General features: G+C 45.4%; 4 protein-coding genes and 1 pseudogene across 4 annotated transcripts; 2 read left to right on the top strand and 3 right to left on the bottom strand.

Moving 5' to 3' along the window:
• Window positions 1-337: 337 nt before the first annotated feature.
• LOC117850488 (uncharacterized) lies at window positions 338-8,454 on the bottom strand. The gene is made up of 11 exons (XM_072292466.1): window positions 7,618-8,454; window positions 7,013-7,147; window positions 6,079-6,221; window positions 5,004-5,090; window positions 4,732-4,854; window positions 1,864-2,016; window positions 1,606-1,701; window positions 1,425-1,456; window positions 754-892; window positions 578-657; window positions 338-410 (listed from the first exon to the last, which is right to left on the bottom strand). The coding sequence occupies exons 1-11, from the start codon at window positions 8,087-8,089 to the stop codon at window positions 338-340; spliced, it is 1,533 nt and encodes a 510-aa protein (XP_072148567.1). The 5' UTR covers window positions 8,090-8,454.
• Window positions 8,455-10,687: 2,233 nt separating this feature from the next.
• Window positions 10,688-11,829, top strand: LOC117850876 (L10-interacting MYB domain-containing protein-like). The gene is made up of 3 exons (XM_034732761.2): window positions 10,688-11,027; window positions 11,103-11,119; window positions 11,208-11,829. Exons 1-3 carry the CDS (start codon window positions 10,814-10,816, stop codon window positions 11,766-11,768), a joined length of 792 nt encoding a protein of 263 aa, XP_034588652.1. The 5' UTR covers window positions 10,688-10,813; the 3' UTR covers window positions 11,769-11,829.
• A 3-nt stretch (window positions 11,830-11,832) lies between these two features.
• LOC140222305 (uncharacterized) lies at window positions 11,833-13,194 on the top strand (annotated as a pseudogene).
• Window positions 13,195-16,868: 3,674 nt separating this feature from the next.
• LOC117849367 (uncharacterized) lies at window positions 16,869-17,531 on the bottom strand. The gene has a single exon (XM_034730908.2). The coding sequence runs from the start codon at window positions 17,529-17,531 to the stop codon at window positions 16,989-16,991; it is 543 nt and encodes a 180-aa protein (XP_034586799.1). The 3' UTR covers window positions 16,869-16,988.
• A 1,047-nt stretch (window positions 17,532-18,578) lies between these two features.
• On the bottom strand, window positions 18,579-19,455 carry LOC117846804 (uncharacterized). Its single transcript, XM_034727894.2, has one exon. The coding sequence runs from the start codon at window positions 19,289-19,291 to the stop codon at window positions 18,749-18,751; it is 543 nt and encodes a 180-aa protein (XP_034583785.1). The 5' UTR covers window positions 19,292-19,455; the 3' UTR covers window positions 18,579-18,748.
• Window positions 19,456-23,517: the final 4,062 nt, after the last annotated feature.

Here is a 23,517-nt window from a genome sequence, read left to right as displayed (position 1 = left end):
CCAGCATATAGCGTGCAATCAGCGTATTATCTATGGATCTCTAGTTTTCTTTTGTGGTGGCGAATTCTGAAATGGCAACAATGAATCTGTGGAGGGAAAAACAAATAGCGGGAAATTCAAAGTAACGACAAATGATCGGCATTTATAATATAGAAGCATATATTTAAAAAAAGCATGAGTTCACTTCAGGCGGCAACAAAATATAATGCAAAAGATCAAGAGTGACAAACAGCTTGAAACTAGTCAGCAGCAGCATGTTGTTTGTTACATATAGTTATAATCCCCACATATGGTTTTTTATAACAAATCCCCATATATGTTATAGAGGATTATCAGGTCAAACGGATGCAGCTGCTTGAGGGTTCTTTTCTCCCGAGCGAGCAGCACTCTTCAAAGACTCTATAGCCTCCCTGCAAATTTCAGGAATCAGAGGCCTAAGAATTACCATTCACAAATCTTAATTAGAGCTGTATAGGGAGAAGTAAGGATTGGAGGTTGCATGATCCCCATCCCATGCACAATTGACTTGGTCAGGGAAATAGCTTATAGCAGCAGTAGAAGGAAAGAAGAGAAGTGCCTCATTGCTTTCTTGATCTCATTGTTTGTAGGGTCAAGCTTCAGCACTCCCTTGAACGCATCGGCTGCTCCTTTGTAGTTCTGTGCATAGAGAAATACCAAGAGAGCGAGGATATATACATGTGGACAGATTACATCAGGTTGTGAGGCTACAAATTGATACAATGTAAGCCATACCTTCAGCAAGCTGAGAGCCACGCCCTCACGGTACCATGCCTTTGCAAAACGTGGGCTCAACATTTTGCAATGCCAAGCATCTAGCAAAGCCATCTCCCCTTCTCTTAACCGCAACCAGCATAGGCTCCGATTGGAGAATGTTGAGACATCGGCGCCCGTAACCTTGACACCGACTCCTTCTATGGAGACTTTCACCTAGCACCAATACGGAAGATCAACTCTCTACAAGGGAACTCAACCTTTATTCACAACTTGATACAACACTCTTACACTATTTATGTGGCTATCCTACCATACTCTACTCATGCCATACTACGATGGCATGTCACTCAACTCTTTATGACGGCTATCTATGCCATCTCCATATGACCTCTACTTGGCATGGCATACCTGAGGGGTGGAGGCCACCTCTATTTATAGGCCTAGGTGATCCATGGACATTTGACAAGTGTCCATGCTCTAGAAATTTCCTAGGTTCTACATTATTCTAAGTTTGCCATGAAAGATGTTCTAGATTCTTGCATGAGAAATATCTAAGCTCTTGTGTTCTCTAAACTCTTCTAGAACCTTCCTACCTTGTCATCATCTTATCCTTATACATGATAAAGTTAGTGTCTTCTACAAACTTCTAGAAGGTTCCAAGTACGCGTTGCATATTCTCAACAGAGAATAAGGTGGCATTAAGTGGGTCTTTCCCCATTGCCTTCAATAACAATCAGCGAGATTTCAGATTTTCTTTTTTCAGCGGTGTCAAGAAAGTTGGTGTTTCATAACTAATTATCTATCCTGCAACATTTTGCATTATCCCAAGTTCTCAATAAGTATACCCTGAATCTTGGTTCAAGCACTTACCAGGTCATAGAAGTAGATTGCGGCAAGGTAGTCCCCTTTTGCAAACGCTTCTTTTCCTTGTGACTTCGAATCAGCTATCTTTTCTTCTACTAACTCCTACACACGGTAGCACCAGTTAGAGAAAAACCTTGGCATTCAAGAGCTTCCCGCAGTTAGATAAATGTAATAGTTAGCAATTTTGTGCTGCTCTATTGAATCCATTTACTCTAATCTGCAAGCTCGGCTGAGAAAAATGTGCCCACAAGGCCACTAACATACCAGAGGCTCCAAGTGCGGATATTTCATGGTTCTAATAATACCATCAACACTCCAGTCGCACATAAATGGAACTGGCTTTGTCCGAGGAAATAAAATTTCAACAAGCTCACGATGTTCATGAGCTGCCGCTAACATGATTAGGAATTTCCCATCCTGCATTGCATAGACAGAAATGGAAGAGATATTATGATCCAGCAAGAGGTGAAGTGGAGATGAACAGTTTCTTTTCTCTCTTAACAAAAAAAGAACTTTAAGAAATAACATACCAGTGACACTAATGGTCCTATATATTGTTAAACGAGTATAGCAGAATTTGAAGAAAGCAACCAGAATTTCTGCCTCTTAATTTCTAGTTAGTGATCGGAGATTGTAGGTGTACCTAGACTAACTTTGAAACAGTGGAATTTCAATCGTCAACGACCCACTGCAGAACACGACGATCTTGCTTGGCTTCGTATATTGGTCCCGTTCCCGTACATGCGGTTGCTTCACAGCATGTAAAATGAAGGAGCAGACCCTCGTCAATCAGATGGATCCAGTTAATGCAAACAGAATGGACAAACAAACGAAGGAAAGACCACAAAAGGCAGCAAAGACCAACAAGATGGGCATTACTCATCCCAGCAGGTATTAACTCCCAGACCAAGCATACACGCCAACGAAGTAAAAACAGCGCCTTCTCAGCTTATTACAGTTCCACAGTGCTTAAACTTGCAGCGTTGCTACCACCAGAGCTAATGTTTCAGACTTCCAGTCCAAACCAACCAAGTTTTGGGGCCACCATCGAACATTTTCGCGGTTCAGTATTTCTACCCTACTATGTATAGCAGTTTACTAGCATATCTCCAGAAGCTTTTTCTTCTTCTTTATTACACCAAGAGAACGTGGACAGGTTCCAGGGAAGATGCAGGATTGTACAAGCTGAGCCCACACCGACACCATTGCAGATTTTCAAGGTCTTCCTACCGAGCCCATTCAGGTCCGCTGATGCGCACGTTGGGCTGCCTCGCTCTGGTGGACCTGCGCAGCGGTAGCCCTCACACTGCATGCAAGTATGAAAAGGAAGTTGCATTAGCATCGTAGTGTCACAGGGCATTCATAGCAATGCAAGTTCAGTAATCAGTGTCGATTGTAATGCAAATAAGCAGATACCCACGGTCCAACAGTCTCCAGATCAGTGACATGCTCTCAAAGAGGCAAACAAGAAGGAAAGAGTACAAACCAGAGGATAGAGGTTATGTACCTCGATGCTTTGTCAGCTGGGTCTTCAGGACCCAAGTTCAAATCAGACATTAGCGATTCTATTCCTCCGCCGTTTTCCTAAGGATGAAAATGTGGACACATATGAGCAGGGAACTTGACACAGTGAACACGAAACCATTTGATGATCTTGCTATTTGCTAGCACAGCTCACCTCCGCCATTGTCAAAGTTGTTCCTTTCCCAGAGGATGATTCTGGTAAATCTGGCAGTGTATCCTTGGTGATATTAGCATCAGAAATAGCATTCTCTTTATCATCCGAATCCAGTGCCTCGAACCATGAAGAGTTTAATAACTGGGTCACTGATGTGGAAATTATTGTATTGAAGGAATCTTAACACTGATTAGGTTACACGGGATGGAGAGCTAACTGGTATCATAATTTACTAGAGTAATAGTGAGATTAAGCAAGGTAACACTTTTCTAGAATTTAGCATATATTGGGAAAGCTACAATGCCATATGCTTGTGCATTTAGATAACTAAATCACACACAACAGAGGGAGCTGAACATAAATTGCATAATCAATAGTGCATGGAAATAGCAATAGGGTCTTTCAAAGGATATACTTTAGCAATCTGCATAGCAGCTACAAACATGAACCCAATTGCCATTCAGTTGAAAAAGGGGGGGAATAATTCCTACTGTGCATCTGAACTCACACTTTTCTCATGCTGAATTATTCCATCAATGCTCCAGTCTGCATACTGAGCCACAGGGGTCGTGACTAGGAAAAGAATCTTAACACATTCCTTCCAACCTTGGCGTGCAGCAATTTGTACTGGTAGTTTACCATTCTGTTAAGAAGACACATTAATGAAAAAATTTAACAAACATGAGGGGGCTTAAGGAATAAAAAAATTAAGTATTCAATCTGGAGCACAGTGAGTACAACAGAATGTGGGAAAGCCATTATAATACTGCAAGCATACCACTAATACCACATATGAGCACTAAGGGTTGTAGGTTTATCATTAATCATATATGCACAGAGCATGTATTACTTATTAACGTGTAGCAGAATAAAACAGTGACAGTACATGTACCCAAACGCCTATTATACCCTCAATTCATATGAAGACAATGAATAGGTGTACATGAATAGACCGGCTCCTTTCAATTCCTTTGCTCTTTTCTTTACTGTGTGCAAGGATCATATCAACTTCAGTATTAGCAAGACGTGGAACATTCATGAGGTAAATGTTGTACTTCAGACCTAAAGATGAGGGACATTTTACCCAAAATTACATCTAGCTAAGAAAGAATTCCATTAATTAACCGAGTTTCATGATACTTCAAGAAAACAATATTTTGGGTCATCTAGCATTAAACATGCTAGCAAGAACTAGGGGTTTGGGAAAACCGTGACAATAAAAACCAACTAGCAACAACTTACATCATTGAAGAAATTTTGCTAATTGACCTAAATTTACTTGTTTGTCAAGTAGTGTTTCTAAGTACCAAAGAAATTTAGAGATCTTAGCATGCTTCAATAAACATTAGTCGCTACAAAATTCATGAAGACCTTTTAGCTGGTATAATAGACAGAAAACCCAGAAGCTAGACAGCAGTGACAACTAACAAGCTAAAAGGCAAGATAAAACTCACTTCATCAGGAATATTTGCATCAGCACCAGCTTTCAGCAAACATTTGACACAGTTGGTTAAGCCTTTCCCAGCAGCTATCACTAACGGAGTTAAAGGACTGCCAGCATTGACTTCAGCACCAGCCTGCAATGTCATACAGAGTGTTGAAGAGTTTTCTAAAGCATGCTGCAACTTGTGCACAGCATAGGAATGGCATAATCAAATTGTATCAGTTCCATGGCAAAAAGTCTCTATAGGGTGAGTAACAGATATAAAGAGACAGGTTACTGCACCTCAATAAGTATCTCCAAGCACTCTAGTGAAGGACCAATGAGGGATGCAGCCAGTGGCGTATTGAATGAACGCGAATGCCTATTGTACTGGAGAAAAGAAAAGGAACACATTATGATACTGGAGTAGAAATTGTTTAACTACGTAACATGCAATTAATTGGAGTACATATCAAAAGGATTGCAAAAGGCAGCACTCAAGCACACTCAATTTCCCCGGCAAAATTAAATAAAAATGAAAATGGGAAGCCACAACTCTGCAATACCGTACCATCCCGTATGGATGCAGTTGGACAAAAAGGTATGCCTGATAAACGATTTGCAGACGGAAATTCAAACTTTCAACAATTGAGCCCCCTCTATTACTGTTTTCTCCATCTAGAATTAGCAAGCACTATAACAATGTAGAAGAAAAACCAAGATAGTTTAAGGCTACAGGATGTTGACCCATTGTCATCCATCCTCAATTGTCCAGACATAAGAGCGTCAGGATGGTCACTGACACACTGCACAGTGCCCAGGTATAGAATGCCAGTAAATAAGCAGTTGTGGGGATAATGCCAGTAAATAAGCAGTTGTGGGGATAAGGTGCAAATAACTGGGGAGCAAATGCAAGTTAAATCACACAAGAGCAGTATACTAGGCTAGACCTTGGTCTGACTACAACTTATTCAGATACTTTTACAAACGAATTATAAATTTTCCATGTGATAAAATCAGGCCCAAAGGCATCAATAAATCAAATATATACACTGATGTTGGCAAAGGAAGAGCCAGATACCAGTTAAAAGTGCCACATAAAAGAAAACAAGAAGTAAAGATCTATTATTAGATTGACTTGTTTAAAAATACATGAGTCCCATGTTGGCACAGTCAAACAAGCAAAATTAGCATTCTACCCACTGTGGCTGGACTAAATCTATTTAGCTTCCAAGGTTAGGAACTGGGAAAGACCCTCAAGGGAAGAAAAAACAAACACTAGAGCATTTATAGGCAGAAATAATGATAGAATACTAAACTCCAGCACACAATATTGACAAAAAGAGCAAACTATAGCTGGGAAGAATGAACTTATTACGTCTGCTTTATGCTGCAACAACAACTTCAACACTTTTGCGTGTCCATTTTCAGCAGACACATGTATTGGCGCTCCACCATTTTCACATATGGGGTCAACCTCAGCTTCCTTGGACAATAACTGCTCTGCTACTTCATAGGAACCTGGATGAAATGCAGGAAACTGATCATGACACAGTAACACCTATGATATTTTTAAAATGTATTTTGTAACTTAAATCTAATCATCACAAATGATTAATATTTTAAAAATCTACATAACATCATTTCTATAAAACTACAACTACAAGGGGTTTTGCAATGCAGTATGAACCAGGAAGATTACAACATTGCGGTGTCCTGTTAACCAATGCTTAAGCCTAGGCAACAAAATTAATTCAAATGGTGATATTCTATCCAGCCTGAGAAAATAGCATTTTTCACACAAGGAATGCAATTAAGTATTAACATCCAGACCTCATTTACTGCACCTGCTCCTACGATGAGTTGCTAGTATCCATGCTACGGTAATGCCAGGTTTAAGTAACCAAGACAGGTTATATACTTCTATACCTGTACATACCTGGTTCAAAAGTAAATACCACAAGTTTATGCAGCTGTTAGTACTATCCAACATGTTGTATGATGAATTAGTACACTGTGAGTATGCACAATTGTTTCAATAAGTTTTGATGGACTGCGCTGCTGGATATTAGCACCAAAAGTGGATCACAGTGGTTAAAGTGTTTACACTACCACATTTAGCCACCCAAAAAGAATCCTAAGTTGTGGAAAACACCCAAAAAGAATCCCAGTGCACTGCTGATCAAATACTGCAAACTGTCTAAAACCAAAAAAAGTAAGACAACACAGATTTGGCCAGATAAATCTAAACAGAGCTCAAAGAACAGCTAGACAAAAAAAAATCCACAGCACATAAATGCAAGGGAAAGAACCTCTTTCTGCAGCAATATGGAGAGGAGTGACCCCAATGCTGTCTGCTTTGTTTGGATCAGCTCCACGGCTGAGTAGGATCTTTAGAGTGGTTGTGGATCCCACACCTTGTACTGCTAAAATTAGCGGCGTCGCACCTAAAACAATCATGAGAAATGGTAAACACTTCATATGCATGTCCAATGATTCCAACTTCTGACTGAATAAATGGTACATAATCAATAAATCTTAGCAGCCTAGCATTACTTCTTCCACCTAACCTTTGATTTCAGTATGATCCAGATAAGGAACAAGCAGCCTGAAAACATAATCGCTACATTGTCCAGAGATAACAACAGAAAGGACAAAAACGAACGAGTAAAATACTTCTAACCCAACCAAAAACTATTTTCTAAGCCCAATTGGGGAATAAATGGGCTCTCGTTTGGGAGCCTCAGCCCCAACTACTAAGCCCGCTAATTGATAGACCATGAACTGAGGCCTTCCCCCTCCACAACAGACTCTAGAACACAACCCAAAAACATCGCAGAGCTGAACGATTGAACAGCACAACGCTCCCGATCCAACACAACGCAGATGAGAATGAACAGTAGCAGTAACGAATTACCATCAGCATCCGCGGCGTCGACGTCGACCTCGCATGACCTGATCAGGAACTTGCACACCTCCACCTTCCCGTTCGCCGCGGCCAGGTGCAGCGGCCCGCGACGCTTGATCCCCGTCACGCCGACAGCCGCGGCCGCCACCGCCTCGTCAACGCTCATCCCCACCTTGCTCATCAGCTGCTTCGCCAGCTCTGCTCCAATACATACAAAACCCCACCCCACAGTCAGATCGAGACCCCAAACCCTAGCGAATCGCGAGCGGGGGACCGATCGAAGGAGCTTACTCTTCGAGCGGGCGAGATCCCCCTCCAGCGCCGCGTCGAGGAGCTCTGCGACCGCCCGATCGTCGTCGTCGTCGGCATCCTCGGGCAGGAGCGCGGGCTTGAGGTCCAGCGGCGGCCGTAAGGAGGAGGACCACCCGGAGCTGGCGGCGTCGGGGGTGGAGCGGGAGGAGGCGGCGCGGGAGGGGGCCATGGCGGGCTCGTGCTCACTCGGCTCTGGATGCTTCGAGGAGGCTAGGGTTTGGAGGGTGGCTGGAGGCGAGGCGGAGAGGAGGCGGCGAGTGGGAGCGGAGGAGGAATGGAAATGAGCGGGAAGGAAGCCTGCCGTACTAAAAAGCGAGGGAGACTGGGAGAGTGGATCAGCACGCCAGGCTGGACGAGCGCTGTCAGACCCAAGTGGGCCGAGTCGACGTGGTTTTTGGGCTGGGCCAACACATAGTTGGGCTTGTCTTTGCCTTCTTGTGTGTGATTGGTCTTCTCAGTTTCGAAAATGGCCGAAGAGACATTCAAACTCACTATTTCACGTTGAATTAGTAAGACAAATGTAAATTTGATGGATTTAGAACTCGACCTTATATCAGTAGCCTATATTACGTCTATCTCATGTCACCTTCACTAATCTCCCTTCATCTTGTGCTTCAAGCACGAGTGAAAGGCCATCAAATCCAAATCCAAACGCGGGTGCCCTTGCAGGCCAGACGCGAAAAACGAAACAATTAAGGCACTGTTCCAATCCACTTAAATTATATAGGTACTATGTACTATGGTAACAATATCACTTTAGACCATTTAGAACCACAAATAATCTAAAATATGCTAACTATGGGTAGCCATGATGATTTTTTACCTTACATAATTCAGCTCATATAATCCATGAGGAAACATGCCTTTAAAACTGGGAAACAAAATTTCAACTAAAGAAGACGGATAACCTTTCGAAAAAAACAGAGAGGATAATGAGAAGTCGGACCTTGTAACATAGCGAGAGCAGTAATCAACTCCCAAACCCTGCATGCCATTTAAGGTTCTGCTTGGCATGGTTCCAACTTTAGGTGGAGCTGCTCCACTTCAAAGGCCCTGTTTGGCACAGCTCCACTCCACAACTCCAGCGACTCTAGCAAAAAAAATAGTCAAACACCCCAACTCCAAAACTCCATGGAGCTGCCAACTCCATGGAGCTGTAGTACAAATAGGGGTGGAGTTTTGGAGCACCTCTTTTGCTGCTCCAAAACCCCCTCTTTTGAACCTCCTCGTGGAGTTGGTGGGTAATTACCCACCACTGCCACTGATTACACAAAAATAACGTTTCATTTTTGCCTCTTTCTTTCCATTCTTCCGTGCACCTCTGTTTCTTTCCTCTCCCGTGACTTCACCCGCCCGCCTAGCCCCGCCGCCAGGCGCCCCTAGGCCCGTCGGCGGCCGCTGCGCCCCGAGGCCGCCCGTCTCGCCCCGCCGCCGAAAGGCCACCGCCGGCCACAGCGCCCCACCGCCGGTTCGCCCCGCCGCTGAAGATCCCTCGCCGCCGAAGCCCGAGCCGGCCGTCTCGCCCGGCCGTCTCACCCCGCCGCCGAAGCCCGACGCCGGCCGGCTCGCCCCGGCGCCGAAGCCCCTGCACCGGCCGCGGCGCCCCGCCAGCGGCCGCAGCGCCCCTGGGCCGATCGCGGCGCCCCTGGATCCTTCGTCGTGGAGATGCTTTGACTCGAGGGCTGTTGGTATTTCCCTGGATGCTATACCTCACCACGCGTGGATTATTCTAAAAAAAGCTCAGACAGGAAGGTATGCAACAAATCTCTTAAACTTTTTGTATCAGCGAGTGGAGATTTGATATGTCATGCATTTGTTTCATAATGCTATATTGCATAGATGTGAAATAGATGAATTTAGGTGATGTGATGTATTCCTTTTTATTTACTAGTTCTCGTTGAAGTATACAAAATGAACAGTTCTAGCTTAGCTCAAAGGCAAATAATACAAAGCAATCCTAATACGTGTCCCTGCAATGCATGAGTCTATGCCTTGTTCTGCACAGTTGAGATAGTATTCCCATCCATTCAAGCAAATCCTTTAATTATAATTTATAAACCATGATTGATAAAGGCAGGCAATAATTTCTAAAATTTAATGACATACAAATTTTAATTAGCTGCACCATGAGTTCGCTTTCCTCACAGAAGCAGCCCATTGTAATCTGTAGAACTATTATTGTGCTTTTAGGGTAGTACTGTTAGATATTAGTACCATGAGTTCAAAAATTCCACAAGCAAATAGTACTGTTAGATATACTACTGTTATTGTGCTTTTGCACAATTCTCAAACTTGATCGATAGAGGTGTTTAGCCAGAGGTAAAAAAACTGTTAGTTTCGTACAGTTTTCCATTTAAAACTAATATACTACTGTCAATAGGACAAACAAGGATCACTTCTTGGATATATGCAAACTGTCGGCTATTATAAGGCATGCAAAGCATGGATATATGCTTCTCATAGCTGTGGATTGAGATGTACCAAATTTGGATGGTTAAATAACAACCATTTGAAGAGTAATTGTAACCAAATAATAAGTTCATGGATATAGACAATACCCTGGACATGGTTATGACTAATAAGAACTTGGAGGAAATTCGCAACAAAATTTATGATATGTTTCTAATCATTGTCAATTATTACAGAGAGCACATATCAAAAACACATCAGGAGGAGATCCCCTGCCGTCCCTGGCATCTCGAGGAGTTCCGCCGGCCACAAGGTATGGCAAAAACTTTTTTTTCAGTAATAATTGATAGCTGCAATCAGTCCAAGTTGGTTCAATGATATACTCGAGTGCTGTGTGTGTATGAAATTGATATACTCTAGTGCTGTGTGTGTATAAAATTGATATACTCGAGGCCTTCTAATATGAAATTTGTGAGTTCGATAGATGCCAGAAATTGATTGGAATTCGGAGAACACTCGAGTGTTGTGTGTGTTGTTTGCCGAACAAGTTGAAAAAGGAAATCGGCCAAACACACACTTGAATGCACTTGGTTATGCTGAGGTTGAGAAGGGGTTCAAGGAAAGGACTGGAATTGTGGCTACCAAGGGTCAGATCAAGAACAAATGGGACAAGTTGAAGGAAGATTTCAAAGCATGGAAGAAACTAATGCTAAGGCAAACAGGGACTGGTTGGGATCCTATAAAGAAGACTATTGCTATGGATGATGAATGGTGGAAAAAAGCTAGAGCTGTAAGTTGGTTAAAAAAAATTTCTATATTTTTTTGCATATGTCAAACGTGTTGATAATACTTATAATAATATTATGTGCTTATTTCAGGATATTCCGGGTTGTGGCAAGTTCAAAAGGAAGGGCCTTGAGAATGAAGATGAATTAGCCAAGTGTTTTGCTGACATTACTACTATTGGTATTGATCATTGGTCTCCTCATGTTGTGAATGTTGAAGCAACCGAAAATGTTGATGTGACACAAGATGAGGCAACCAATTTTGAGCCAGAAGGTGATGATTTCATTCCTGAAACACAAGAGGAGGATATTGGTATTTCTCCTTCACCTGCGAGTGGCAAGAGACTGGCAAGGCCTGTTGACAGGAGTGGTAAAAAAGCGAAGTCTGGAAATGCATTCCTAATTCAAGAAGCAGTAACAAGTATGGCAAGTTCAGCCAATGAATATGTTTCGAAGAGACATGGAAAATATTCTATTGAGGAAGTGATGGAGGTTGTGATTGCTTGTGGGGCCGGCTATGATAGCAATGAACATTACATGGCGTCTGAACTGTTTGTGAAGAAGGAGCAAAGGGAGATGTTCATGACCTTGCCTACTAATGAGATTAGGTTCAATTGGCTTAGGAGGAAGTACAATGATAAATATGAAAAATAGAAATTGGCTTAGTGAGAGTGATGTCATTTGTGTATGCTACTATTTTTTTTCGCATGTGTGGTACATTTTATTTTATTGCATTTTATTTATGTATGACAGTTGTATCTTACATTTCATTTATGTCAATGTTCACAGATGTCTTCAAGTGAGTCTGATGAATCTAGTGATTCTGATGGTGAATATTTTTTTAAAATGGTTGAGAGCTGTGGTAAGCTAGCACAAAGTTATCATGACTCATATATGGATAAGGCACCGCCGAGATTTATGTTTTCACAACAGAGTGGAATGGGATGGCTGATGGAGACGGTAAACACTCTAGGGGAGTGCCATCGAATGCTTCGGATGAATGAGGTTATTTTTCAGGATCTTCATGATGTGTTGGTTGAGAGGTACGGATTAAAACCATCGAAGCACATGAATACTCTTGAAATGTTGGCCATTTTCCTATTCACATGTGGTGGGTGTGAGTCAAATAGAAGAGGACAGAATAAGTTCAAACACTCAGGTGAAATCATTAGTAGAAAATTTCATGAAGTTCTAAATTGTGTGGTTGCCATGGCACAAGATTTCTTGAGACCCACAGATCCTAATTTTCGCAATGTGCACAAGAGGATTAGGAATGACAAGAGAGCATACCCACACTTTAAGGATTGCATTGGTGCACTTGATGGAACCCATATTCGTGTGTATTTATCACCTGAAGAATAAGTGAGATATATTGGTAAGACTGGAATTGCAACTCAAAATGTGCTTGTCGTTTGTGATTTTGATATGCGCTTCACCTATGTGGCTGCGGGTCAACCGGGTTCTTTGCATGACACTAATGTATTGTACCATGCATTGGAAGCAGATGTAAATGTCTTCCCACATCCTCCTCAAGGTAAATATTTTTCCTTATGTTCCTTTTCATATTTGTATGCACAAACTTATTTTATTTTACATATGTGTAGGCAAGTACTATGTTGTAGATGCGGGCTATCCTAATCGTCCGGGGTATCTGGCTCCATACAAGGGTGAAAGGTACCACTTACCCGAGTGGCATCGAGGTATGGAACCAAATACTCCAAAAGAGAAGTTCAACCATATACACTCATCTGTTCGTAATGTTATTGAGCGGTCGTTTGGAGTATTAAAAATGAAATGGCAAATCCTTTACAAGATGCCCGGTTATTCAATGGTCACACAAAAGAAGATTGTTGCTGCTACTATGATTCTACACAATTTCATACGTGAACATGCTAGCGTTGATGTGGACTTTGCTAATTTTGATAGAGATCCTACCTACATGCCTACTATTCCGGAAAGATACAACAAGTATGCTGTGTCTCAACATGCCTCCGATGGATCAACTTCGGAATCAAGCTTTGTGACTATGGACACCTTTCGTGATAGTATGGCTACATCAATTGACCTAACATGGAATTAGTGCAATGATTATTGTAACGACCTTATTTTGGAACTATGAATTTATTTCGAAATTTTAAATTTTTGGAACATGTAATTTATTATTATTTTGGACTTCAATGCATGTAGTTTCATTTTATATTTGTGATAAGTAGTTCAAGTCGAACCAGGGGCAAGAAAGGCAATCTACCCTCAAACTCCTCTTTTCTGGAGCTAGGGACACCCTCCCAGCCAAACACCCTCACCAGACAGCTCCAACTCCACCCAGAGCTGGCTCCACCTGGAGTTCTGGAGTGGAGCAGCTCCACCCAGAGTTGGAGTCATGCCAAACAGGGCCAAAATTTCAGGTGGAGCCAGCTTTGGGTGGAGTTGGAACTGTCTGATGGAGGTGTTTGCTGGGAGGATGTTCCCAGCTCCAGAAAAGAGAAGTTTGAGGGTAGATTGCCATTCTTGCCCATGGTTTGAATAAATACACTGTTCTTTAGACAAAATGAACGACTTGAGCTACTTCTCACAAATATGAAATGAAAATACATGCAATAAAGTTCAAAATAATAATAAATTACATGTCATTTGCCTAGAACCAAAATTACGAAATAAGTTCATAGTTTCAAAATAAGGTTGTTACATAATCATTGCACTAGTTCCGTGCTAGGGCGATGGATGTAGCCATACTATCACGAAAGGTGTCCATAGTCATAAAGCTTGATTCTGAAATTGATCCATTATACACGGCATACTTGTTATATCTTTCCGGAATAGTAGGCATGTAGGTAGTATCTCCATCAAAATTAGCAAAATCCACATCAACACTAGCATGTTCACGTATGAAATGGTGTAGGACCATGGTAGCAGTAACAATCTTCTTTTGTATGACCATTTAATAACCGAGCATCTTGTAAAGAATTTGCCATTTCATTTTTAATACTCCAAATGAGCGCTCAATAACATTACGAACAGATGAGTGTATACGGTTGAACTTCTCTTTTGGAGTATTTGGTTCCATACCTTGATGCCACTCGGGTAAGTGGTATCTTTCACCCTCGTATGAAGCCAGGTACCCCGAATGATTAGAATAGCCCGGATCTACAACATAGTACTTGCCCACACATATGTAAAATAAGATAAATTTGTGCTAGGTAGCCCGAACGATTAGGATGGCAATTAAATCTATGTAGTGCCGCACCTTGGCCGTGCTGCGCGTACCCGGTCCCCTTCCCCCTTGCAGCCCGCGCTGGTCGGCTGCTCGCCACGCACCGACCCGGCGCGGCAGCGCCCTCGCCGCCCACCGCTATGCTTCTACGCGGCGAGCAGCAGCTCTGCTTATCCATGGCTTAGCCCAAGTCTAAATCCAAGCCGGGCCAACTTCTAAGCCCAATTGTGAAACAAATGGGCTCCCGTTTGGCCGACCCGTTTGGGCCCCAATTGCTAATCCTACCCCTTCACCACGAGTCCTGGCTAGCCTACGGTTTCTTCCTCCTCACTGCAACGCCTACGTCTGCCGCCGCCCGGAGCATAACTCCGATGATCGATCAGGGCATCTGCTCCGGTTTACCACCGAAACACCCAATCAAAGTATCAAACGCAAAAAAAACTCACGCACACTCCCACGACTCAAGCAACCAAAACCTCACCGATCAAACCAACACAGATTGAAGGGCAAAGGACAACCCGCCATCAATCCCCATGTCGCAGTGCCCAAAAACTCACAGAAATGCGCGATTAAGCAACTGAAAGCAACGGATCCAAGTCCCAACCAGAGAAACGCAAGGAGAAATCGCGGAAGTGGAATACCATCAACATCGGTCGCATTTGGGTTGCACTTGTAATCCTTGACCAACATCTTGCACATCTCCAGATAGTTGGTCCACACGGCCACGTGGAGCGGCCCGTGGCGCTGGCTCTTGGGGGTTCGCGAAGGCGAGGGTCGCCACCGCCTTGTCCAGGCCAATCCCCTTCTCCTTCAGCTTCTTCGCGTACCCTGCAAGCACCAACGGCAACATAATTAGCTAGTAATCTCGATCGATCAAGTTCACAACAATCCTACACGTATGGGAACCCCCAAAGCGAGAACGAATCTGGGACAATCAGATCACAAGTTCGGAACCAAGCCACCGAGTGGAGTCGAGTCGAGAGGACTTACTCCTCGCATCGGAGATGTGGAGTTTGTTCACCGCAAGGAGGAGCCTTTGGAGCTCCAGATCGTTTGCGCTTGTGTAGATCACGACCTTGGAGTGGGCGGCAGCACGAAGTCCCAGTACTGGAGTGCCTTTCCAAAGTGGAGGGTCCGTCGTCGGAGGAGGAGGAGGACGCCATGGCGGGCGACCTCGAGCGCACGGTCTCTAGAAGGTTTAGGAAGCTTGGGTTGGGAGGGTGGTGGTTTGATTTGGTAATTTGGTTCGAGGTGAGGCGGAGAGGAGAGGAGAGGAGAGGAGCGGGGTGGGAATGGCAACGAGCGGGAAATGTGAGGCGGTGCTGCCCGTACTAATGCCAGGCTGGATCCCCTCCACTGCCGATGACAGAACCAGGTGGGCCGAGCCAATAAAACTTACGGGCCAAGGCAAACGTTGTTGGTTGGGGGGCCGGCCTTGGTTGGTTTGTTTTCAGAGGCCCATCACGTTGCATACCAACTAAAAGGGTTTGCATTTTTTATTGACATTTTCCATGACAGTTTTGATATAGAATTAAGACATTAAATTATGCATGCACATGATTTTCTAATAGACTCCAATAGAACAACTAGTGAACTTTCACTTCTCGCGTTTGTCTGACTGATAACTTTTATGTTCCGAATCGAGCTTCTCTAGAGATTATACACCGGGCCAAAAATTAAGGCAGTGCTAACCAAATTCCTCCTTGTCTAAAAAAAAGGAGGAGGAAAATTCCTCCTTCGGCTTCACTAATGTATGCTCAACAAAGCAAGAGATTGCAGCAAAGGAACTCTGAATTCTTAGGACGCAGAGACAATTTCACGATGTCTGAATTCTTAGGACTGCAGCAAAGAAACTCTGAATTCTTATGCTCAACAAAGCAAGACATTGTCGATCTCAGGTGAAACACACAAAAAGAATTTGTTATACACGTTAATGAAGATGATTCCATATATATTCACCATGTACAGTACATACAAGCCTTGCAATGCAAGATAGGTCAAAAGCTTGCGAAATACTCCCTCCGTTCCAAAATTATAGGTTATTTTAACTTTTTTAGATTCATAGACTTTGTTATATACTTAGATATATCTTATGTCTAGATGCATAATAATATCTATGCATCTAGAAGATCCAAAACGATATAATTTGAGATGGAAGGAGTATAGTACAGATTCATTCATCCTGCAATCGCACTTGGCTGTCTGATCGTGTTCACTGTACTACTGCGTTGGCTTGTTAATTTATAAACTTCTTCGTTCTCGCCATTTTCCAAAGGGGTCTGCTGCTCCTGCTATGGCCATCCACTCCTTTGTCTCCCAAAGGCGATAAAGAAATCCATACATGATCGGTTGCACGATTTGCAGTTGACTCGTTGGTTCTTGGCTGAAGCTTTTTCCCCTTTTGTTTTCAAAAGGTAACGCAGGGATGAACGGCAAGCCAAACAACGATCTCATGATTCAGAAAACATGAACAGATAACTGTGTCTGTGTGGGCGATGCAATGCAACAACAGGAAAGAGTGAATCAGTAGCTGATTACGTTTACTGATCTATTATTACTGACACTCCAGCAACGTTACATGAGACACCAGAAGAACCAGCAGGTGCCACATGCCCGCCCAGCTTAAGCATGGCGCGGGCTGCGCCGGCCGTCTGCCGGGCTACCTAGCTGGAAGGAATGAAGGTCTTGAGCAGCATGGTGGCCATGGTGGAGAGCTGGTCGAACTCGCGGTTGGCCCCGGCCATCGTCCTTCCCGCGGAGCTCCCGAGCGCGGCGTCGCAGTCGCCCCCTGCCTGCCGCGCGAGCATGTACAGCGAGTCCGCGGCGTCCCAGCTCCGCACCGCCGCGTACCCGCGCATGAGCCGCAGCGCCGGCACCGACGCCACGCCGTACAGGAACCCGCACGCCTCCAGCGCGTCCCGCGCCGCCGGGTCGCCGCGCGCCATCCTCGCCGCCGCGCCCCGCGCCGGGTCCCCGCTCGCCGCGGCGAGGTCCGCCGCCATGAGGAGGTGGCCGTGCCGGTCCGCGGAGGCGGCGCCCGGGACGGAACGCAGCCGGGACACGCAGAAGGCCTCGTCCACGTAGTCGCGGATCGCGTGGCATGAGTGGGCGACCGTGTCGGCGGCCGTCGCGCCGCCGAAGCAGAGCGCCACCGCGGCGAGGGCGGCGGCGAGGATGAGAGACGCGCCCCGAAGTGAGGCCCTCATTTTGGTGGGGTTGCTAGCTTGTGTGCTCGCCTTTCTTCGCTTGGGTCTCCTTTTTAGGTAGGGAAGAAAATCGTTAACACGGCCTCGAATATTTGGTCAATTAATTTCTGTGCATGATCCTTTTCGATATCAAATAATCAATGACGTATTCTAGACTGTCTAGAAAAAATCCAATTACAATGCTTCAGCAAATGCACGCAAGTGAAGGAAGGCGAAAAAAAGATTCTTGTGAACAAATCTTGAGCAGAGCCAGTTGTTCTGATATCAATTGTCCTGAATATTACATCCCATATTTATTCCATGAAAATTATTGATGAGATCAAAACAAATCTTGAACAGACTTCGAAACAGAATCATGGTAAGAATCTCCCCAGACCATACATCTTTTCAACAAACATCTGAACTCTAATTGCCATGACATCCCTGTTATATGGAGAGGAAGAAAGATGGATCCTATACCGCTTGGCCAAGAAAAATTAATGGTTGCACACAAAAAGCATTTGTTTCACTTCAAACACATTGCGACCTTGTGATCTTGGGCCAGAATCAAAATCAAGCAAGTATTAATAAGCAAATCTTCTTGGCCGATAAATGTAGATATAGCTTTCACAAAAGAAAAGATATAGTACCTCCGATCCGTTTTATTTGACGTTTCAGACAATAATTTTGACATGCCAGCAGTTCTATTTCTTTGTCGGAATCGGAGGTAGTATATGATATAGAATATTGATAGCATCCCTCACACACAGGGCTAGCAGAGAGGACAGGACACACCAATACACCATGGCTGCTGCCTCAACTACAATGCTCTCCCTCCTCTTCGTTGCCGTCATCTGCGCCGGACGACGTGTGCTAGGGTCCGGGCCCGTACTACGTCACGCCGGAGCTCTGCAAGTCCGCGCTCTGCTACGACCCCTCGTCGCCGTGCCGCGACGCGCGCGACGCGCACGCGGTGGCGGTGCTCGCGGCCAGGCTCGCGGCGGCCAGCACACAGGGCCGCCATCGTTAGTCGTTGTAAGGCCTTGTAACATGCCAACTCCACCATGATGATGCCATGTCAATTGTTCATCACTATTCATAAGCGATTACATTATTGATCCATTACTGAAAATCCCACCCATGTAACAAGGAAAAATTAATAATGCCACTTCAGCACGTTGCTCGTGTATGCATTCATGCAACAGCAGGGCGCCCCGCCGTGGCGGCCGGCCGGCTACCTAGTTGTTGATGAGCGCGGTGGCCATGGAGGAGAGCTGGTTGAACTCGCGGTTGGCCGCCGCCATCCCTCCCGCGGCGGCCGCCGCGGTGCCCGCGATCGCGGCGTCGCACCCGATGCCGGCCTTCCCCGCGAGCAGCAGCAGCGACCGCGCGGCGCCCCAGCTCCGCGCCGCCGCGTACCCGCGCATGAGCCGCAGCGCCGGCACCGACGCCGCGCCGTACAGGAACGCGCACGCCCGCAGCGCGTCCCGCGCGGCCGGGTCCTCGCGCCCGCCGCCCGCCGCAGCCGCGGCGGCCGCGTCCCGGCCGGCCTTGGCCCCGCTCGCCGCGGCCAGGTCCGCGGCCATGAGGAGGTGGCCGTGCCGGTCCGCGGCGGCCGCCCCCGGGACGGCCCGCAGCCGGGCCGCGCAGAAGGACACGTCGACGAAGTCGCGGATCGCGTCGCACGAGTCGGCGACGGCGTCGGCGGCCACGACGTCGAAGCAGAGCGCGACGGCGAGGGCGAGGATGAGAGGCGCGGCGAGAAGTGAGGTCCTCGTCATCTTGGTGGATTTCCTTTTGTTGTGGGTAGATGACCTAAATCGATAGCTCGCCTTCACCCTTGGCGTGGTGTTCTACGACACATCACATAGGCTGCTGGATTAATTAGGTCGATCTCTCTGTTTTAGGTATGGAAGAAAATCGTATCCCAGCCCGGCCTCGAATATTGGCCACGACTATATGCATCGCGTACACGACGATAGTTCATAGTTCGTTTGTCGCCTGAAGCCCAATAATATTTCTCGCAGGCAATGACGCATGATTAGCATGCAGACAAGGACAAAAACGTGCGCAAGGGAGGCGTGTGAGCCATCATGATGCCATGCGTGGCTGCGTGATTTTCAAAGGAGACTATTATGTTTGTTGCATGCATTTAATGCATCTTCAACTCTTCATGCACATTATCTCCCAACTATTGTCCCCGTGCATTAGCCTTGTTTATTTTATTTTTTTCCTTTTAATTCTTTTTATATATTATTTATTTATCTTCCTCTTCTTTCATTCTAAACCTCACGTAGCATTCTTTCTTTGGATGTTTTTTCATAATTCATATCATCTATCTTTATATCTTATATAAAACACATAACTGAATGTTCCCATGGTGAAACTATTTATTCAAATTGAAGAATAATCAATGTGAAACTATAAATTTATTCTTTTATTTAATTTTCCTTTTTTCCTTTTTCTTTTCCTATTTATTTGTATATTATTTCTTTATCTTTTATTTCATTTGGTATATTTATTAAAATTGCTTTTCCTTTTTTTGTTTAATTCATGTTTATTCCATTATTTTCTACTTTAACGGATTATAATCTTTTATGCTATCTATTTACTTTTTTATAGATTATAGTATTTGTTCTATATCGACAATGTATTTATTTTAGGCATACAAGTTTTTTTCCATGAGTTTGTATAATTTGTTTAGTGGATACGGTTATTTTGTTAAGTTCATATAATTTGGTCTGTGTATTTAAATTTTTGTTCTACAAGTTTATATAATTTGTATTAGGGGTATGCATATTTGTTCTATGAGTTCGTATAATTTGTCTGATTGGTACAACTGTTTTGTTTTGCAAGTTCATAGATTTTGTTCTATGTGTATAAATAATTTATTATGTGAGTTTATATAGTTTGTTCGGTGAGTCTATATAATTTGTTCTCGGAATACACCTTTTTGTTCTCGGAATACACCTTTTTGTTCTCATATAAATTGTTCGACATGTACAAATAGTTTGTTCCATGAGTTCATATAATTTGTTCTAGATGTATACATTTTTGTTCCGTGAGTTCACACAATTGTTCGATGTTACAAATATTTTGTTCGTTGAGTTCCTATGTAAATATCTCAGAAACATTTTCCAACTTGATTAAAAAATGATAATAAATAAAATTCATCCAAATATAGTCAAGTGTGGTCTTGTTTTGAAGGTCTAAAAAACACAACTGTGCAATTGAAATTTAATTCGGATACTTCATTTTAGATTTATGGTTTTTTTAGTTTGAAACTTTTTTGCATGTGCGATGATCAGCAACCACATGCAACCAATTCTCTCTCCCTGCACTACCCGCTATTGTTGCAATTGTACCGCAGTTTTTATGGAATTGGCCCCGCAAATAGTCTAACAAATCCTCCACTCCTTTTATGCGCTCTGATGGGCTTGTGCTCGTGTAGTCTCCTGATTAGGCTGCTGCGCGCGGGTGGGCTGACTGGTACTGAGCGCGTGAACCACCTTTCTTGAGGTGACTGGTGTTGATTTGTCGCTTAAGTGATACATAACCGCCTCGAATATTTGGCTCGTCTTTATGCTAAGCTTCCAAATGGAGAGGGCATCAAGATCGTTTCTCATATCAAGTCATCAATGCTATCGATCTAATACTATATCTACTACTATTTCAATGCTTCAACACAAATACATGTAAAGAAAGAACTAACGGCGTGCGTTGCTGCCATGGCCATTCAGATCAATCAACACATGCAGCGGAGTTGGGAGACGAAAATGATTCTCCATGGTTGTTCGTTCTATATCGACGTCCCACACAAGCGCATGCACACGGGCGGCTTGCAAACCGCCGGCAAGCTAGCTGCCTTTGTCGAGCAGTGCTAGTGCGCACGCGGTGGCCGTGGTGGTGTGATCTGGTCGGAGTCGAACCCGGGCGGCGCCACGGAACCCCAGGCCCAGAGCGCGCCGCCTCGCACGGTCGCACCTGCCGTCAGGGTCACCGTCTCGTGTCCTGCGTGCCTGCCGTCAGGGTCACCGTCTCGTGTCCTGTCCACGCAGGGATCCCGGCCGCGCGCCATCGACGCGCCGCGATCTGGCTCTCGACGCGGCATCGCTGCCGTCCAAAGAACGCAATCGAGGACGGCGGTGGCCGGGGCGCGCCCGCCAGTGGCCTATGTTCCTTCCTCTGCAGCTGCAAGCTCAGCTCTATGCCGTTGAACACGCGCATGCCTAGCCCCTGCACGGTGCTCGATCGAGAGACGTGGCAGGGCCGTGGCGCGCCGATCGCGATGTGGCTCTCTGCCAGGTTTCGGGGGAGGGAGGCCACGGTTATACAACACGAGTAAAAGAACGCGTGCGAGATTTGCCAGGGCCCACCACGCTCGTCGACGTTGAGGTTAGGTGAGCTAGCTGCTTGCTAATTAACCAAACCAAAACGCATGAACGAACCATGCATCAGTCACCCATGCAACCGACATAAGCTGAACGACGTTGCGCACCCACCCATGCATCAGTCACCCGATCGTCTCAGCGGTCACCATGCGTGGAGCTAATCTACGGGGTGACGAAGCACGCACGCACGCACTGTCATTTCCGTTGCTTATTAGGAGGAGTGCATGCCCACTCCTATGGTCGAATAGAGTTCGCTGCCTTTTGGGATTAGGGGGTGTTTGTTTCCCAGTTTTAGCCTCTATCAAATCGGATGTTTGATACTAATTAGGAGTATTAAATATAGGCTAATTACAAATTAATTGCACAGATGGAGGCTAATTCGCGAGACGAATCTATTAAGCCTAATTAATTAGGCTTAATAGATTCGTCTCGCGAATTAGCTTAGGACTTTTGCAATTAATTTTATAATTAATTTATGTTTAGTTCTTCTAATTAGCATCCAACATTCGATATGAAAAGTGGTAAAATTTAGCCAAGGATCACAAACAGTCCTTGCTAATGGATAGGGTCGGAGAGTGTTGTGTCGCCTCGTTGCTCGCTTGTTCAGAACTGAGGCATGTTCTGGTATCTGGAGCGATCGAGACGAGACGTCGGTCGATGCAGAGACGCAACCAACCAGCCATGTACGCTTGGATTGGATCACGCTGTCACCATCAAAGGGAAACTGATGGATGCATGGATGGAGTCAGCAGCAAGCAGCAAGCAGTATTTCAAGCACGAGAAGTCGTCCGTGCATAGGTGACGCTCGGACCGGTCTCATGAGCTCAGTCACTGCTGCCTGGCCGATCGGTTTCCTCGGAGCTGAGGTCGTTGGCTGGTGACTTGGTGGTCTACTGCGCTGCGCAGTGGCAGGTCACTCACTGTAGTACCAGTGCGTGCACGCCGGCCAACCGTCCGGCAGTCCATTACTTCCTGCACCGGTGCGAGTCCTACTGCATTCAATGGAGCTCTGATCTGTGTTCTGTGCTCCCTCCCTCCTTGTTTGCGGAGTAGAATGGAGTGCCTTTCAGATCAAGAGATCAGACGGGGGCGGCAACCACTGTCAGCATCAGCCGTTGAAAAGACGCAACGGAACGGGAGAGAGGCGGAGAACGACGTGACCGCTCGGGAAAAAAATTGGATGGACCCTGGGCTCATTGCGTCCACCATGAGCTCCCTCCCTGGATGAAGGACGTGTGGAGACGCGCTGCATCAGACGGTCCTAGAATCGAGCGTGGTCGTCCGTGGAGTTAGCGGCTTGTTCAGCATCGAGGACGTCCCGGCTTGGCTTCTCTTTCCGTCGGCTTGGCTTCTCTTTCCATCGGGGAAGAGTCCGCGTTTGTCCACATCGCGACTCTCTCCTACGATGCCGCCGTCGCCTCGCGTGCGACCTGCGCCGCCGTCCGACCTGGCCGTGCCTCTTCCCCGAGCGCCATGGCCGCCATCTGGATCTAGCCGCACCCGGTGCTGGCTACGCCGTGGTCGCGCCTCTTCCCCGAGCACCCTTGCTGTGTACCGGCAGCCGTGCCCGGTGCCGCCTATGCCGTCGATTCGCCCGCTGCCTATGCCGTCGATTC

The sequence above is a fragment of the Setaria viridis genome, chromosome 3, assembly GCF_005286985.2.
Source record: "Setaria viridis chromosome 3, Setaria_viridis_v4.0, whole genome shotgun sequence".
NCBI lineage: Eukaryota > Viridiplantae > Streptophyta > Magnoliopsida > Poales > Poaceae > Setaria > Setaria viridis.
This window is presented reverse-complemented; position numbering and strand designations above follow the sequence as displayed.

Excerpts from the sequence above, each read along its gene's own strand:
- LOC117850876 (XM_034732761.2), top strand. The coding sequence starts at position 10,814 with ATGCCAGAAATTGATTGGAATTCGGAGAACACTCGAGTGTTGTGTGTG.
- LOC117846804 (XM_034727894.2), bottom strand. The coding sequence starts at position 19,291 with ATGACGAGGACCTCACTTCTCGCCGCGCCTCTCATCCTCGCCCTCGCC.
- LOC117849367 (XM_034730908.2), bottom strand. The coding sequence starts at position 17,531 with ATGAGGGCCTCACTTCGGGGCGCGTCTCTCATCCTCGCCGCCGCCCTC.
- LOC117850488 (XM_072292466.1), bottom strand. The coding sequence starts at position 8,089 with ATGGCCCCCTCCCGCGCCGCCTCCTCCCGCTCCACCCCCGACGCCGCC. Across the intron at positions 1,702-1,863 it reads ATCCGCACTTGGAGCCTCTG|GAGTTAGTAGAAGAAAAGAT; the intron begins GTATGTTAGTGG and ends TACCGTGTGTAG. Across the intron at positions 893-1,424 it reads GACCCACTTAATGCCACCTT|ATTCTCCAATCGGAGCCTAT; the intron begins ATTCTCTGTTGA and ends CGATGTCTCAAC.